Here is a 16,046-nt window from a genome sequence, read left to right on the forward strand (position 1 = left end):
AGAAGCTAGGGCTGACTTTACCAGAAATAAGGTCTTGTAAGCTTTGCATTTGTCCCCAGTCTGACTGGCTAAAGCTCTGACACAGCTTTCAGTTGCAAGATGGTTGAGGGTTTTGTTTGTGCTACCCATTTCAGACCCCGCCCCACCCACCCAAATTATCTCTGTGATATTCAAAACTATAGGCCGTTTTTTTTTTTTCCTGTTTAAGCCATTCCTTGGATTTGTTTGTATACATATAAACATTACTCTGTGGAAAAGGTCCACTTCCTCTTCAACTTTGGGACCACTGACCTCACATTTTCTTGAATATTTTTTGATATGTTGCAGAACTCACAGTTTAAACAACTCATGCAAAGTATCCAGTTCCTGAGGCTGTAACATAACTTTAAACCAATCCACCACTATCCAGCACTATGCTTGATAGTTGGAATGAGATTCTTCTCCTAAGGCCACTTGTCTGCTCTATTGTTTCTGTTGCCAGCCAAATTTATTGATGATTCCTCCGTGCAGATAACATTACTCCAGAAGACCTGGGCTTTGCTTATATTTTTAATATCAAGCTTACTTAAATCTTGAAAACACACTATTTTATGCCATTTCACCTTTAATAATAAGTACTGTTAAGAGCACGTCTGCTTGTTCAAATGGGGAGGGGGGGGGGGGGGGGGGGGGGGGGGGGGGGGGGGGGGGGGGGGGGGGGTTCCTTTTTTTTTACATCCCATAGTATCTTTTAACAATACCAAAGATTTCATTGATGACTTTCTTTTGATCAAACTGATGTTGAACTACATTATATTAAACATCCATCCATCCTCTTCTGCTAATCCCTTATTTTAATTTAACGCTTATGCTGAAGTAGATGATCAGTACTTTATTTTATTTTTGGCAAGATAACTGAAAAGCCATTGAATCTAATCAAATTTGACAGGTAGCACATTGCCAAAAAAGAACATACAAAAACTTGGTGCATATTTGGACATTTTTCTTTAAAACTGTAAAATATTGATACTCTCATTAGTTTAATAGAAAACAGAAGATCCACAACAATCCTGCTTTCAAAACTCTATCAAATACAGTTTTTACAATGTAAAATTAAAAGAAAAAAATCACCGTCAAATGGTGTCTTTTATGCTTTTATGGTGGCATAACACGATTTCTGGTTTAAGAATAAAATAAACTATTTTCAGTTAAACCTGTTACTGCCAGCAGAGGGCAGCAAAAGATATCCGTCTTTTCTGTTCGTGTGTTTACTTACTGACAATAAATACATAAGGCTGCACAGGGTGGATGAGATATGGTTAAAATGAGTTTGTATCTCATTAAAAACTACATACTGAGGGTGTTAGCACAAACTGCAAATGTCATACAGCCCCCCTCCGACCCCATATGAGATTTTATTTATTTATTTATTTTGCATATCTCGTATCAACTTGTCAAAGGCAATCTCGCGCTACTTATCACGGGCTCTCCCTGTTGGTGTCAGGTCTGATGCTGCAGGCGGCTGCTTGCTTCCTGTATTAGCTACAGTTATTCTCGCCGCTTGAGAACCCTACACCCCGAACTGTATCACGGACGGATTTACTTTTCGGACACCGCCGTCTTGCTGAGGAAAACGAGCCGAGTCGGTGTCCCGGTGTTGCTGCCGGTAAAACGTGGCGGGCGGCCCCGTGTCTTCTGAGAGGCGGCTCTACGTTCGGACTTAGAGGCGCAGGGCACGATTTTGCAGGAGGTAGCGCTAGCTAGTAGCAGCTAGGTGGCTAATGCAGCGGGTAGATAACCAAGAAGAAGCCGAGTAACAGAATGTGTGTACACCGAATGCTATAGATGCACCAGATAAGCTGTCTGACTTTTAAAGGGCACATTGGGGTGATAGTGAATCTGGTAAAACCTAACTGACATGCTTCCTAAAGTACACTAACTTAGCTAACGTTAGATAGCCAAGTTGCTGGACCTGATCCTGTTGCTGTTTAAGACTGACTTTCAGACGAGGGAAAGGTTAGAGTAGCACAGTTTCCTGTAGTTGGGTACTTTTTTCCTCCCCTTCCCTCCTTTTTTTTTTTTTCTTTTTTCTTTTTTCTTTTTCCCTTTTTTGGACGAAGTCGATTCGGGTCGTTGTTGAAATGGGCCCCAAAAGAAAACCCGGTCCCCTTAACATTACGCCCATTGGAGAAGGACAGGCCACCTCAAACACCATTGATGCTGCATCTGAGTAAGTAGTATTACTGTGTTGAACGACTGAATCATTAATTGCTTTGTATTTATACCTGGGTAATTAGCAGTTGCTGCAGTTGCACAGCGTTACATGTCTGCATCACCTTATAAGGAGGTGCATATGTTCTCACTCTTTTTATGGAACTCAGTTAAACCAAATGCCGCCTCCTTACAGAGCCAACCTAGAGGCCTTACAGAAGAAGCTGGGCGAGCTGGACCTGGATGAACAACAGAGGAAGCGGCTGGAAGCCTTTCTCACCCAGAAAGCTCAGGTTGGGGAGCTGAAAGATGAAGATTTTGAACCCATATGTGAGCTGGGTGCAGGAAATGGAGGGGTGGTCAACAAGGTCCGCCACAAACCCTCAGGCTTGGTCATGGCTCGGAAGGTAAAGAACGATGTTTATTTAACTTTGTTCTCTAAGTGAAAGTGGAAAAAAAAAACTGCATTCCACTTCAGGTTTATTTAAGCTGTCATTACACCATGCCTGGAAATGCCTGTTGGGCGAGAAGCAAATGAACCAAAAATAATTAAGTAGAATAAAATAGTTAGTTTGCACCACAAGTTTAAAAAAAAATGGAGCCCTGTAGTGTTTCTTGTGCCTTAGTAAATTCACTTGTCACAAACAAAAATGCTACAGGTAAATGTCAGGGTTATGCCTGAGGTATTTTATTGCCAGTGCCTGACACATTGTGCCACTGTGAAACTTCTTGTTCAGCACATATATTGGCTTACCTATACCTAATGGGATCCTTATCACAAGTATCATCTTGTGTGTTTTTAAGAAAGATATTTCCCAATGTTACTTTTTTTTTTTTTATAAACCTCATGCATGTCTGTATTTTCCACTCAAACTCTCCAAGTGTAGTACACTAAATATTAGTATCTGTCTCTTTTTGAGTATTTAAGCATCAATGTTTAAGTTATTCAGATTTCATACAGAAACTACAGTAGCTTAAGCAAGCTCAAACTTGTAGCCTGTAAGTTGTAAGCGTGGATTGACATGTCAGTTGAACTTCGACTGAAAGCTTGAGAAATAAAGGAAGTAAGTGTTTTCTGTATGTCTGATTCAACACTGTGTGCGCGCAAGTTGTTTACCCAACACACACTGCTCTCGTTAAATTGGCCCTGACCTCTTAAATGTTACCTTGATATACACTTAATGGCCACTTTGTTAGGCACACCTTCCTAGTACCTGGTTGGAGCCCCTTTTGCCATCGTAACTGTCTTAATTCTCTGTGGCATAGTTGAAATAAAATGCTGGAAACATTCCTCAGCGTTTGGTCCATATTGACATGATGGTATTATGCAGTTGCTGCAGATTTGTCAGCTGCACATCCATGATGTGAATTTTCGGTTTCACCACATCTCAAAGGTGCTCTATTGGATTGAGATCTGTTGATTGCAGAGGCCATCTGGGTACAGTGAACTCATTGTCATGTTCAAGAAACCTGTTTGATGTGAGCTTTGTGACATTGTGCGTTTTCCTGATGGAAGCCACCATCAGAAGATGTGTACACTGTTGTCATAAAGGGATGGACATGGACAGCTGGATCCATGCTTTCATGGTTACACCAAATTCTGACCCTGCTATCTGAATGTTGCAGCACAAACCAAGACTCATCAGACCAGGCAGTGTTTTTAAAGTCTTCTGTTGTCCAAATTTGCTGAGCCTGTGTGATTTGTAGCCTCAGTTTCCTGTTTTTAGCTGACAGGATTGTCCCCGGAACCAGTGTGGGTTTCTGCTGCTGTAGCCCATCTGCTTCAAGGTTCGATGTGTTGTGCATTCAGAGATTGTCTTCTACATACCTTGATTGTAGTGAGTGACTATTTGAGTTACTGTTGCCTCCCTGTCAGCTCAAAGCTTTGTGGCCGTTTGCCCAGAGAACTGCTGCTAACTGGATATTTTCTCTTTTTGGACCATTCTTTGTAAACCCTAGAGATCGTTGTATGGAAGAATCCTGGTCGATCAGCAGTTTCTGGAATACTCAGACCAGTCCACCTGACTCTAACAGCCATGACACAGATGTGTTTAGAGCAGGGGTGGGCAACTCCAGGCCTCGAGGGCCGGTGTCCTGCATGTTTTAGATGTGTTCCTGAGCCAACACACCTGAATCACATATAGAAGTCATTAGCAGGACTCTGGAGAACTTGACTGCATACTGAGGAGGTAATTCAGCCATTTGATTCAGGTGTGTTGGATCAGGGACACATCTAAAACCTGCAGGACACCAGCCCTCGAGGCCTGGGATTGCCCACCCCTGGTTTAGAGTCATTTAAATCACCTTTCTTGCTCATTCTGATCCTCAGTTTGAACTTCAGCAGGTCATTTTGACAGTGATTACATGCCTAAATGCCCAGAGTGGCTGCCACGTGTTGGTCATTAGATATTTGTGGTAATGAGCTGTTAAACAGGTGTACTTAATAAAGTGGCCATGAGTCTATAAAGAGGTCAGCAAATAATGTAACTGCATCATTTGCATTGGAGCAATGGTTAATTTAGCCTTTTGTCTTGTCAGTTGATCCACTTAGAAATCAAACCTGCCATCAGGAACCAGATTATCAGAGAGCTGCAGGTCCTGCATGAGTGCAACTCACCCTATATTGTGGGCTTCTATGGGGCTTTCTACAGCGATGGAGAGATCAGCATCTGTATGGAGCACATGGTAAGAGACCAAGATTGTTAGCTGGGCATTCTGTGTAAGAACATAGAATTTATTTTTTGAATCACCTGAGTTATTTTGTGCAAAACATATATTCAGACAGGGGAATGTGCAGTTTTGTTTGTCTTAACATGAGCTGATTTTGTCTCTGCAGGATGGCGGATCCTTGGACCAGGTTCTTAAGGAAGCCAGAAGAATCCCAGAAGAAATCCTTGGAAAAGTTAGCATAGCTGTACGTACACCGTTTAATGTTTTTTCTTTTTTGTCTTGTGGTTTGAGGTGTATATTTTTAGGTTGTAAATATGATCTCTCTTGAATGCCTTGAGAGAATGTCTTGGCACAAGCGTTCACTTCAGAAGTTTTCACACATGAACTCTGGACGATGTCAAGAGTATCGGGCCTGGAAAATTTTCTGAAATTGTTCTTTCTCACATGTAGCTCACAGCAGGAGAAGGTCAACATCAGACACATTCTCACTGCTGGAAATACTCCTTTGGTTTAGACAAAAGCGCTCCATGATGTGCCTTGAGGAGGCCATAGGACTACTGCTCGCTCACTTAAAGTGTATTTAATGTTGACTGTCAAACATCAGCATTTATACCTTTATTTATTACAAATTTTAAATATGTATAGAAGGATAAAATGAAAAAATTAAAATGTTTTACATCCAAAAGGTCATTGAAACTTTGACAAATCACATTCAAAGTGTTCTGCACAAACCAAAAACATGAATTTTTGGTGTTCTTTGGTGTCTAAAATTATGGACAGGATATGCACGTACACTGCAGCATGATTAGTTGCTAACGTTTACCACCTGAAGGCGGTAGTTTTGAACACACAGAGCAACTTTTAAGATACTCTTTTCATTATAAATATAGTCTTTGTTTGAATTTGACAGTGATATATAAACAAGCCCAAAAGGGGTCAAGCCCAAAGGGTACAAACACATTAGAAAAACATTTTTTGTAATCTACCTATGGCAAATTCTGTTATGTGCGTGCACAGATTCTTGCCTAAGATTTGTATGTCTGAATACTTGGTTTGAATGTTTTGCTTGTTCTTTTACAGGTGTTGAGAGGATTAGCCTATCTGCGAGAGAAGCACCAAATCATGCACAGAGGTAACAACATTCTTGAGCCTCAGTAAATTACAGTTGCGCTTAAAATCTCTTCTGCAACACTTTCAAATCCCCACAGTATAACAAGTCCTGAATGTGGAGTTTATATTATCAGTGTGTTGCCAACAGAATGATTTGGTTTTGATAAAGTATCAAAAATATGGAATTTCAACCTCATTTAACATATGTAGATATGTTTGTGGGCACTGCTTATGGGTGTCATAATGATTCCAATCACCCAATTCTTAATGGTAGATACATTTTTCTAATGCTTATGAGGCATCAGGACAGATTTATACATTTTTTTATTTATTTATTTTACTTTTTAAATGCCGGATTCACTTTTTTTTTTTTTTTTTTTTTTTTCCTTTCCCCTACTGACATTCTCCTTTCATCTCTGAAAGAAGGACAAACACACTAACAAAAAGCATTTAGGTATGATCGGTATTTCCAGATGTTTGAACTTCTTTGGTTAGTGTAACCACTTGAAATGTGCCACATCGAGGAGACAGGCTCTGGTAGTCCCTGTCCTCTTTCATTCACATTTGTATTAATTGTCTTCAGGCCTTTTCCTCCACATGCATCAACATTTTAAGAGGTTTAGCATGCTTTTCAAAAGACATGCTGTTCTTTTGGGAAAATCACAAGTTTCTGATCACAGAAATTTGGAGAATAAGGGGGGAAAGAAGCTTAATGAAAACCATTATCGTTGTATTTAACAAAATGACATGTCGCAGCATCTCAGGCAAACATCTCAAGTTTTTTTCACTGCACACCAGTGAGGACACATGGGTGTGCTGTTGTGAAAATTACTGATGAAGGGAGCAGTGAGACATGCATAGTGCAGTGAAGTTTCAGTGCTACAGGGTCGGTGGTACTCTAGGACAGTGTTGTCTGTGAGCTCAGGCGGTAATTACAGCCTCTCAGATGTGATTATAGAGCAACCGCGCCCTGTTGACCCCTCCCTCTGTGTCTCCCTCCATCGTTCTCCCACTCTTTCATGCCATTTCTTCCTCAGCCACTCCTCATATGTCCTTGGTCGGTGGGAGGGGGTCATACACCGCAGAGGACAGATTGCAGGCCTCAGTCCTACACCATTATTTTGCAGGATGTTTTTCAGTGATGAATTGGATATGTGGAGGACTGGGCTTGTTTATAACAGGGGTTCAGCAAGAGCTGGGAGCGCTGTGCATGCCACCCGTGGCCTTCATGGAAGACTGTAGCACTGTTCTGAATATTTCTATGAAGCACGAAAGATCTTTTATTTGTAGAAGGTGTTCTCAGTCTATCGTGGAAAAAATATGTTCATTGTCTTGTCTGGCATAAAAACCAGGGCCCAAACCGTGGATACACATACATTCATTGCCCTATAATATAGTGTATAGATTAGAGCTGGGAATCACCAGTCCCTGCAATATGATATCACAATACTTAATTCATGATGTTATTGTGATTTTAACCTCCTGAGACCCGAGCTCCTGTTTGCGATGCATTTTCAATTTCTCCTAGATATTTGTAATTAGATGGACCTGATATGTATATTTACTAAGCTTCCTCTTTGAACAGGAAGTTGTATTTTGTTACATGGTTGTTACATACTTTACACTATACTGGGATTATTTTTATAGCATAACACAACAAAAACAACATGACTTAACAAAGTATAAAATACTATTGAGCACAATGAAGTATAAGGTGCAGCAAAGCCAAAATGTAATGTCCCCATATGTGGACGCAGGGTCTCAGGAGGTAAAACATTTTCCTATATACTGATCATTGCAATAACACATATTACAATTTGTCACCTTTTTCAGATGCAAATTGTGCCTTCAAAAATGAAAGTTTGTCAATATTTGTTTTATCCAATAAGACAACGTTCTCAGTCTGTTCCTCTCACTTTAGTCATTTTTATTGGTGCAAAGTGATATTATAGACTGCTACTGTTGCCTCACAGCATGAAAGTCCTGAGTTCGAATCCCCATTGGCTGGGGCCTTTCTGTGTGAAGTTTGCATGTTCCCCCTGTGTTTGTGTGGGTTTTCTCTGAGTAATCGAGCTTCGTCCCACAGTCCAAAGACCTGCAATTACTGCCCCCCCCCCCCCCCCAAATAAAATAAAAGCATAAGCTTTTCTAATTTTTCCTCAACTTTACGCTTCACTTCTCTCATCACTTCTCTAGAATCAGTCTGTAGAAAAGGGCTGTGTCTGTGAAAAAAACTATGTGATAGTGTCACATATCTGGGTACTGGTGTCTTGAGCATGTAAGAAAAGCCCTCGTTTTCCACAAGATTTAACAAATCACACGTGTTATATCCATCTCCTTTGTCCCATCATTGTTAAAAGTTTAAAAAAAAAAAAAGTTCTTACGTTTGATTTAAATCTGGCTGGAGCTTTTCTGTTTGTTCTCCAATGACTCCATCTTTGTACTACGCACTTCCCCCCACATGTTGGCCATCACCTCTGCTGACCTCACACCACAAAAACCTAACAGCATCATCTGGTGGACTGAAAAGCAGTTGATTTTATTATTCTGGTACTAAAAGTTAAATATGTGTTTGCAGTTTATATCATAAAATATCAATATTTGGTATCCATCAATACACAAAATATCATACTGTCAGTTCCGACCCCACACATATCACTTTTTTAATTTCTTATTTTATTTTATTTTTTTGCAATATGTGCAAAAGTGCTGCAGTGTGCATGAAAGCTGCCTCTGCCCCTAATCAGAAATAGAGATCTCTCTTCTATTCTGTTCTATTACAGACAAATGTTTCAATCTTATTGCTAAATTGCTATTATTGAGAAAATAATGATGATGAAGCTTGTTGTTTGGGGAATTTTCTAAAAATATTATGTAAGAGCTGTCGTAATTCGTCATGTGCGTAAGATGATACAGTACATAAATTATGCTAGGCCCAGTCCAGTAACATTGTCCCTGCAACTTTTTTGGGGAAGGTGACCTGGGGACATGTTCAGACATGAAGCCATTGCCGAGAAGTTGTTAGCCACACGAGGGTTTACATAAACAAACATATACACAATCATATAGAATTGTCTGGAGCAACAAAAAGAACAAGATGCAACAGATAGTGTAGCCTCCACATAATGCCGATCTTAACGTTTTCAAGCAAGTCTGGGATTACACACTTAAATAGTTTAAATCCACAGAAAAATTATGGTATGTTATCCAAGATTTCTGAAACTTTATTAAAATGTTAATTGTATTTTATTTTGAAAAATGCTTTTTTTATTCTTTACTTAAAATTCCTGACTTTTGCACAGTATTGTATATTCGCACAACAGTGTGGCAGTGTTGGCATTTTCTTTTCCTTTTTTTAAGCTATAATTTAGTTACACAACTTTGCATTCTTTTGCCTACAAATAACTTGTGTAAATCAAATTGTCAGTGCTAAGGTGAGGCATGCAAATGACAGAAGAGACGGAGAATAAAGAAGAGTCTTTTCTTGTAGATCTAATGTGCATTTGTTTGTCCATGTCCCCTCTGCCATGTAGACGTCAAGCCCTCCAACATACTGGTCAACTCTCGTGGGGAGATCAAGCTGTGTGACTTCGGTGTTAGCGGCCAGCTCATAGATTCCATGGCCAACTCCTTTGTTGGAACGCGCTCCTACATGTCGGTGAGTCAGCTCTGCACGCCTGCGCCCTCACCCCTTTTCCTCTGGCCCTATCCCCACTTTCCTTCTCCACTCTTCTCACATGGCTCTTGTTCACTGGTCCCACCCTCTGCTTTCCTTTCCTCTGGCCCTCCCACACTCCCCTGCCAAGAACCAAGGGCTGTACCCAGGAAGGGCTCTTTGGCAATGAGGGAGGCAACTGTGCTCGCTCTTTCTCGTCCTTTCCCCTCACTCTTAGACACCTGGTGGGTGCAGTGCCAAAAGCTGCTTATGTGTCCCAGTTTAATTCCCATCCTATTCCCAGAACAGCACCGCTGGTGCAGAGAGACTTGCCCTTTGATTGTAATTCCTAACACACACACACACCTGTCCTTGCTCACCCCTAAAACAGTCCAGAGTTGCTGATCATCCTGCCAAACCCTTTATTCTCTGTCCTCTTGCCCTAACCACACCCCACCTCTGCTTGCCGTAACACCCCTTCTTTTCCATTCCCACTCCTCTCCTCCACTTCCTGTGCCTGCCCAGCCCTCTCCCCTGCCTTGCATCTTGGCTTCACCAACTCCATGTGACGTAGTTGTGTGTTTCTCAACAGCCGGAGAGACTGCAGGGCACTCATTACTCGGTTCAGTCTGACGTGTGGAGCATGGGTCTGTCTCTGGTAGAGCTGGCGATTGGCCGCTACCCCATCCCCCCACCAGACGCCAGAGAGCTGGAGGCCATCTTCGGACGGGCCGTTGTGGATGGAGCTGAGGGAGAGCCTCACATCAACATGCAGAGGCCTAGACCACCCGGCAGGCCCATCAGTGGTATGAAGAGCAAAAACACACACAATTTGAGATCATATTATGCTTTCTGGACTTCCTTTAGTGTGTTATATAGCATTTTGTGCATGCATAAGATTTGTAAAGTCCACAACAAAGTTATTCTCGCCCGCAAGCAAACACAGCTCCTTAACCTACTTACCTATACCAGTACGTAACACATTTCCATAATGCTTGACTAGCAGCTAGTTTGGCACGGCCTCATGCAATGTATGAGTGGATGGCTCAGAGCAAACTCTGAAATATCTTAGCCACAAGCAAAGCACAGAAAATATTCTATTGTTGGCTTTAAGAACAAACACAAGAGTCTTTATGTACTCCTGGTATCTGAGGAACTGAATGCCCAGAGGGTAACGTTTTTGACAGCACTGTCTCAACAACAGGAAAGTTGGTGTGTTACTTGGCAGTTTTGACTAGCGCTACTTTGACTTCATGTTAAAAGGTCACAGCTGTGTAATAATCATAATGTAATAATTAGAGAATGTGGAAATTATAAGATGGGTTTGAAGCCAGTAAACGCTGACTGGGCAAAGGTAACTATGTTTTCATGTTGCCTTTTGTGCTGTTGTGCAACTCAGCTGTCTGTGTTGTTAACAATTCCAGTGGTACACGTTTTTTGTTTTGTGTTTTTTAAACACATGATGCATTTATAATTCAGTAATGCCCAGTCTTTCCATTCATTACCTCTCTGTTATGGACCCACTGCAGAACAGAGCATCAGTTCTGTTGTATGTCCAGTCCAATATGTCTGGTTCACATTCTGGTTGTATGGTCCAACGTTTTGAGTAAGGCCAAAAAAATCTATCTTTATTGATCCTCATAGTAAAATGTATTCTCTGCACTTAACATTTCCTAGTAATGGTATGTCAGCCAGTGCTTAGGTGAAGAGCACCATTACAGGAGACTTGTTTTTGATCATGGGAGAAATGGGAGCTCCCAAAGAAAAGCAGCACAGCCATGGGAAAAACCTATTACAGTAGACATGACTGGGGTCATAGTACCTACCCAAAACACTAGTTAGGTACTAAGTACTATGAGCCCAGTCATCTCATACTAGGAGGGGGGCCTTATGCAGGTGTTGCAGTTTTCAAGTCCGCTAGGGTCCAGTTGGATCCAAGTGATGTAAATTTCATCATCAGACAATGAGTGCAAGGCTCTGAGTGGGCATCTGTGTGCCTGTCAATTTTTTATTTTTTGGTGACCTAGTGGACTCCAACTTTACATCACAATGCCCCAACTATGCATGTGAACTTCACAGAAGTATAACAGGAATGACTACTCAGCCAGGGTATCGCCAGCTGTCAGTGTCTACAACATAGTATAATCACTGTCTAAGCGATAAGAGTTAAAACAGAGTTTTAGGGAGATCAAAAAGAGGTGCTTTGTCGTATGAGAAAATGTACAGTAAATGAACACTAAAGCATGTAAACCTATTCTAAACAGATTGTGGCTGTGATGTTTCCTTTTCCGTAGGATCTGGGATGGACAGTAGACCTGCCATGGCCATCTTTGAACTTTTGGACTACATTGTCAATGAGGTCTGAGAAATGGCTCATTTTCATAATATGAACACACACAAACCTTTAATTACTCTGCTTATAATCTTTGACTCTTGCTTCCTCCTCAGCCACCCCCCAAATTGCCACTCGGTGTCTTTACCAGTGACTTCCAGGACTTTGTTACAAAATGGTGAGCACTAGATAAGACATTTTTTTCTTTTCTCTGCTCTTAGAGAAAAAAGAATTATGAGAGACAATTATTTAGATAACTGTGAAATCGCCAAATTGCTTTGTATGTTGCAAGAGCTGTTGGCAATTGAATGATTTTAATTTAGTTTTTGTGCTTGTGCAGTTCTAAGGTGGTTGGGGAATAATTAAGTACAGCATAGACAACTAGAAGGGCACTCAGCAGAGCTCTTCAAAGCCCTTCAAATTATGTGCTGATACTATGCTACCAAAATGTAATCAATTATCCAGAAATTTTAATCAAAATCCATTCATAATTTTCCAAGTTATCCTGCTAACAGACAAACTGTACTGAAAACATAACATCCCTCCACCTATGGACCACAAGACCCTGATAAAAATCCTCTTCTGATTTCTTTTCTCCATAAAAGCCCAGAATAGCATCTACCTTTTCTCTATCTTTAAAAAGTTTGAAATCTATGAATATAGAGATTTTTATTAGTTCAAATAATTGCTGCATATCATGTTTCTGCATCACACTTGTGATGTCACAAAATGAGAACATGCATGTGTACACATTAAACTTGGATTAAGGTGAACTCAAAGAGAACAAGGAAGGCCTTTTAGCATCTAACACCGCGCATGTCATACACAGTGACTGACATGCATACAAAGTGAAGGATATTTTTGAAAGGGGGGGGAGGGGGTAGTTTTGGAGAAACAGTTATGTTTCCATTAACATTTTTGATGTCGTTTGTGTCTGCAGTTTGATTAAAAACCCGGCTGAGAGAGCAGATCTGAAGATGCTAATGGTGGGGTCCTTAAATGTTCATTTTTTATTTATGTGATACTTAACTGATCTGTTTGTGGATAACAGTAAAAACTGAAATTTCATTGTCTTTAGAGTCACACGTTCATCAAGCGATCAGAAGTGGAGGAAGTGGACTTTGCCGGCTGGTTGTGCAAAACCATGGGCCTCAACCAGCCCAGTACTCCCACCCGCGGCACTGAGTGACCAGGCTGCCACACTGCCCTGCCACGTCTCTGGGTCTCTGTGCATACACATACATGTCCTGTACGTATACGTACAGAAGCCATCACACACATTGGCACTTTTTTCATGTTTCTATAGAGTCAAACAGTTCTAGTTCCCCCTCCCCATTTATTTCTTCACCAGCAGCAGGGCTCATTGTACTGTAAGATCACAGCTTCACCATGACAGTGTCAAGAGCAGCCTCAGCTCATTTTTTTTTTTCCACATTGCTACAGAGGATGTAAAGCACTGAAGGGCTGCCAGTGTATCAACTAAATTTGCATTGACAAACTTATTTTGTATTGTCAAATATTCTGTATTAACCTTTTCTATGGCGACAGGTGATGGCTTGTGGGACTGTATTTTAATAAACTGCTGTAGAGATTTGTTGAAAGTCATAGGGAAATCTGAGCATATTATCTACTTGCAAACTCAAGATTGCTTTTATTGAAGGTAAATGCAGTTACTTTAATTACAGTTATAAATGCTAAAAGGTTCTTTGCTGAGCCTTTGCAATTACCTCCAATATAATAATCATGTTTGAGAGTAGAGTGCAGGGCAAATGAGCATGTAAGGAGTCATTTTCACTTTTTTTGGCAAATGAACAATGTCACAAACCAAAGAGGGTACTCATGACTACTACTTTTTTCTGATGGCTGATCTTTTCCTGTATGCAGATTCATGAAGCATATGAAACTGTAATTTGAATGTTCTTATTTTCTTAGCACTGATTGACATTGTTTCTTCAGCATACATTTCAATTTACGCAATTTCCCACACTTAGTCTCACATGGGAGGATATACGTGCTGTTATATGCCAAAATATGTTTGACATTGAGGAAACAAAAATGTTCATGGGACGATATAGCATGGTTTATTATCTTTCTAATACTGTATGTGTATTTTGTTTCATGGTGGGGATGATTAGCTGGTGTTTTTAATCAAGAGAATGACTCTGCAATGTTATGAGATTTCAATCATGTTGACTTATTTGACTTTTTCTTTCTCTATGTTGTTGGTCTGTACTTTCCCCTGAGGTGTTCATATTTTCACCGTACTGCTACGTCTGGTGCTCCGAGCTTTCTCTTTGGACACAGTCAGTCTGGAGGCTTGCTGTTGAAAGATTTAGGTTGAAATACTGCTAAAACGCTTTTCCTTGTGATTAAACCCAGTTAATTTTGTTAAAAGTACAACCTGAATTCAAGTGGGACTTCAGACTTAAGTAGTACAATGGGTCTGACCGAACATTGTAACCCAGGTCAGTATTGGTGGTGGTTTTACTTGCTATCCTGCTGTCTTGCTAGAGCTCTTGTATTCTCTCTGCTTATGGCTGCCCCCCCCCCCCCCCCCCCCATAAAAAAAGTGCATTTGTAAAGAGCAAAATGGATGCATTGTCACCTGTATGTGTACAAAGCTATATATAAAAATTACAGTACTATTTTGCAGTCTTAATACACAAATCCTTGATTTATGTAAATGACAAGTCATTTTATTATAATATAAAAATGTGTTGGTATGGTTATAATGTATAAAAAGATTAAAATAAAACTTATTTGTGAATGTACTACATTTTTTCATTTGTAGTAGAAATTGGAGTCCACATGCATCCACACTTGACTGGCTCCCTTTTTTTTTTTCTGCCAATACTGGTTTGGAGCCTCTTTTAACTTCAGAAGTGCCTCAAATCTTTGTAGTATAGATTCAGCAAGATGCTAGAAACATTCATCAGAGATTGTGGGCTGTATTGACATGATAGCATAATGGAGTTGCTGTAGAATCCTGTTCTAACATTTTCCAAAGGTCCTCTCTTGGATTGAGATCTGGTGACTGGAGGCCACTGAATACAGTATCGTGTTTAAGGAACCAGTTTGAGATTACAGGAGCTTTGTGATAATATGTTACCCTGCTGGAAGCAGCCATCAGAAAATGGGTACACTGTAGTCATAAAGGAACGGACATGGTCAGCAGCAATACTCAGGTAGGCTGTGGCATGTAAAAGTGGCTCAAAGTGCCAAAAAATGATCCCACACGCATCTACACCACCAGCAGCAGCCTGAGCTGTTACTACAAGGCAGGATGGATCCATGCTTTCATGTTTATGCTGAATTTTAACCCTACCTCCCTCAGCAGACGTCAAGACTCATCAGACCAGGTAACATTTTTCCACTCTTCTATTCCACAATTTTGGTCAGCCTGTGTGAATTGTAGCCTCAGTTTCCAGCTCTTATCTGACAGGAGTGGCACCCAGTGTGGTCTTCTGCTGCTGTAGCCCACCTGCTTCAAGGTTTGATGCATCATGCTTTCAGAGGTTCTCTTCTGCATATCTTGGTTGTAATGAGTGAGTATTTGAGATACTGTTGCCTTCCTATAAACTTAAAGCAGTCACCCAGACAACTGCTGCTCACTGGATAGTGAGTTTTCAAACCCTTTTCTGTAAAGTGTAGTGATGGTTGCGGGGAAAATCCCAGTAAATCGACAGTTCCTGGAATACTCAGACCTGGCCGTCTGGCACCAACCATTATACCATATGCAGTCACTTAAATTACATTTCTTTCACATTCTTCAGCAGGTTGTCCTGACTGATGAGTTTCCTAAATGCGAGCTGCTGCCATGTGATTGGCAGGTGTACCTAATAAAATGACCGACAATGTATAAACAGTGCACTTATTTTTAAAATTTTATTATTATAGTTGGAACATGCAAGTTATGCACCCAAAGTTTTCCTCAGATTGGCTGACGCATATTAAAATTAGCAACTTGACTCCGGACACCAGGGGTCTGTATTACGAAGCAGGATTTTGGCTTATCCAGGTAACTTCATGGTTTCTGTACTACGAAGGTTAACTCACTTTTTACCGGGGTAAAACTTTGTGCTGCGATTA

At 40.7% G+C, this 16,046-nt stretch overlaps 1 protein-coding gene across 1 annotated transcript; it reads left to right on the forward strand.

Moving 5' to 3' along the window:
- Window positions 1–1,470: 1,470 nt before the first annotated feature.
- Window positions 1,471–14,505, forward strand: map2k2a (mitogen-activated protein kinase kinase 2a). Its single transcript, XM_030727683.1, has 11 exons — window positions 1,471–2,209; window positions 2,387–2,597; window positions 4,729–4,875; window positions 5,027–5,104; window positions 5,941–5,992; window positions 9,504–9,628; window positions 10,218–10,431; window positions 11,920–11,984; window positions 12,074–12,135; window positions 12,898–12,943; window positions 13,036–14,505. The coding sequence occupies exons 1-11, from the start codon at window positions 2,121–2,123 to the stop codon at window positions 13,144–13,146; spliced, it is 1,200 nt and encodes a 399-aa protein (XP_030583543.1). The 5' UTR covers window positions 1,471–2,120; the 3' UTR covers window positions 13,147–14,505.
- Window positions 14,506–16,046: the final 1,541 nt, after the last annotated feature.

Source organism: Archocentrus centrarchus, chromosome 4, assembly GCF_007364275.1.
Source record: "Archocentrus centrarchus isolate MPI-CPG fArcCen1 chromosome 4, fArcCen1, whole genome shotgun sequence".
In the NCBI taxonomy this organism is placed as follows: Eukaryota; Metazoa; Chordata; class Actinopteri; order Cichliformes; family Cichlidae; genus Archocentrus; species Archocentrus centrarchus.

Coding starts and splice junctions, on each gene's coding strand:
- map2k2a (XM_030727683.1), top strand. CDS start 2,121: ATGGGCCCCAAAAGAAAACCCGGTCCCCTTAACATTACGCCCATTGGA. Junction 10,432..11,919: donor ACCCGGCAGGCCCATCAGTG/GTATGAAGAGCA, acceptor CCTTTTCCGTAG/GATCTGGGATGGACAGTAGA. Junction 12,944..13,035: donor CAGATCTGAAGATGCTAATG/GTGGGGTCCTTA, acceptor CATTGTCTTTAG/AGTCACACGTTCATCAAGCG.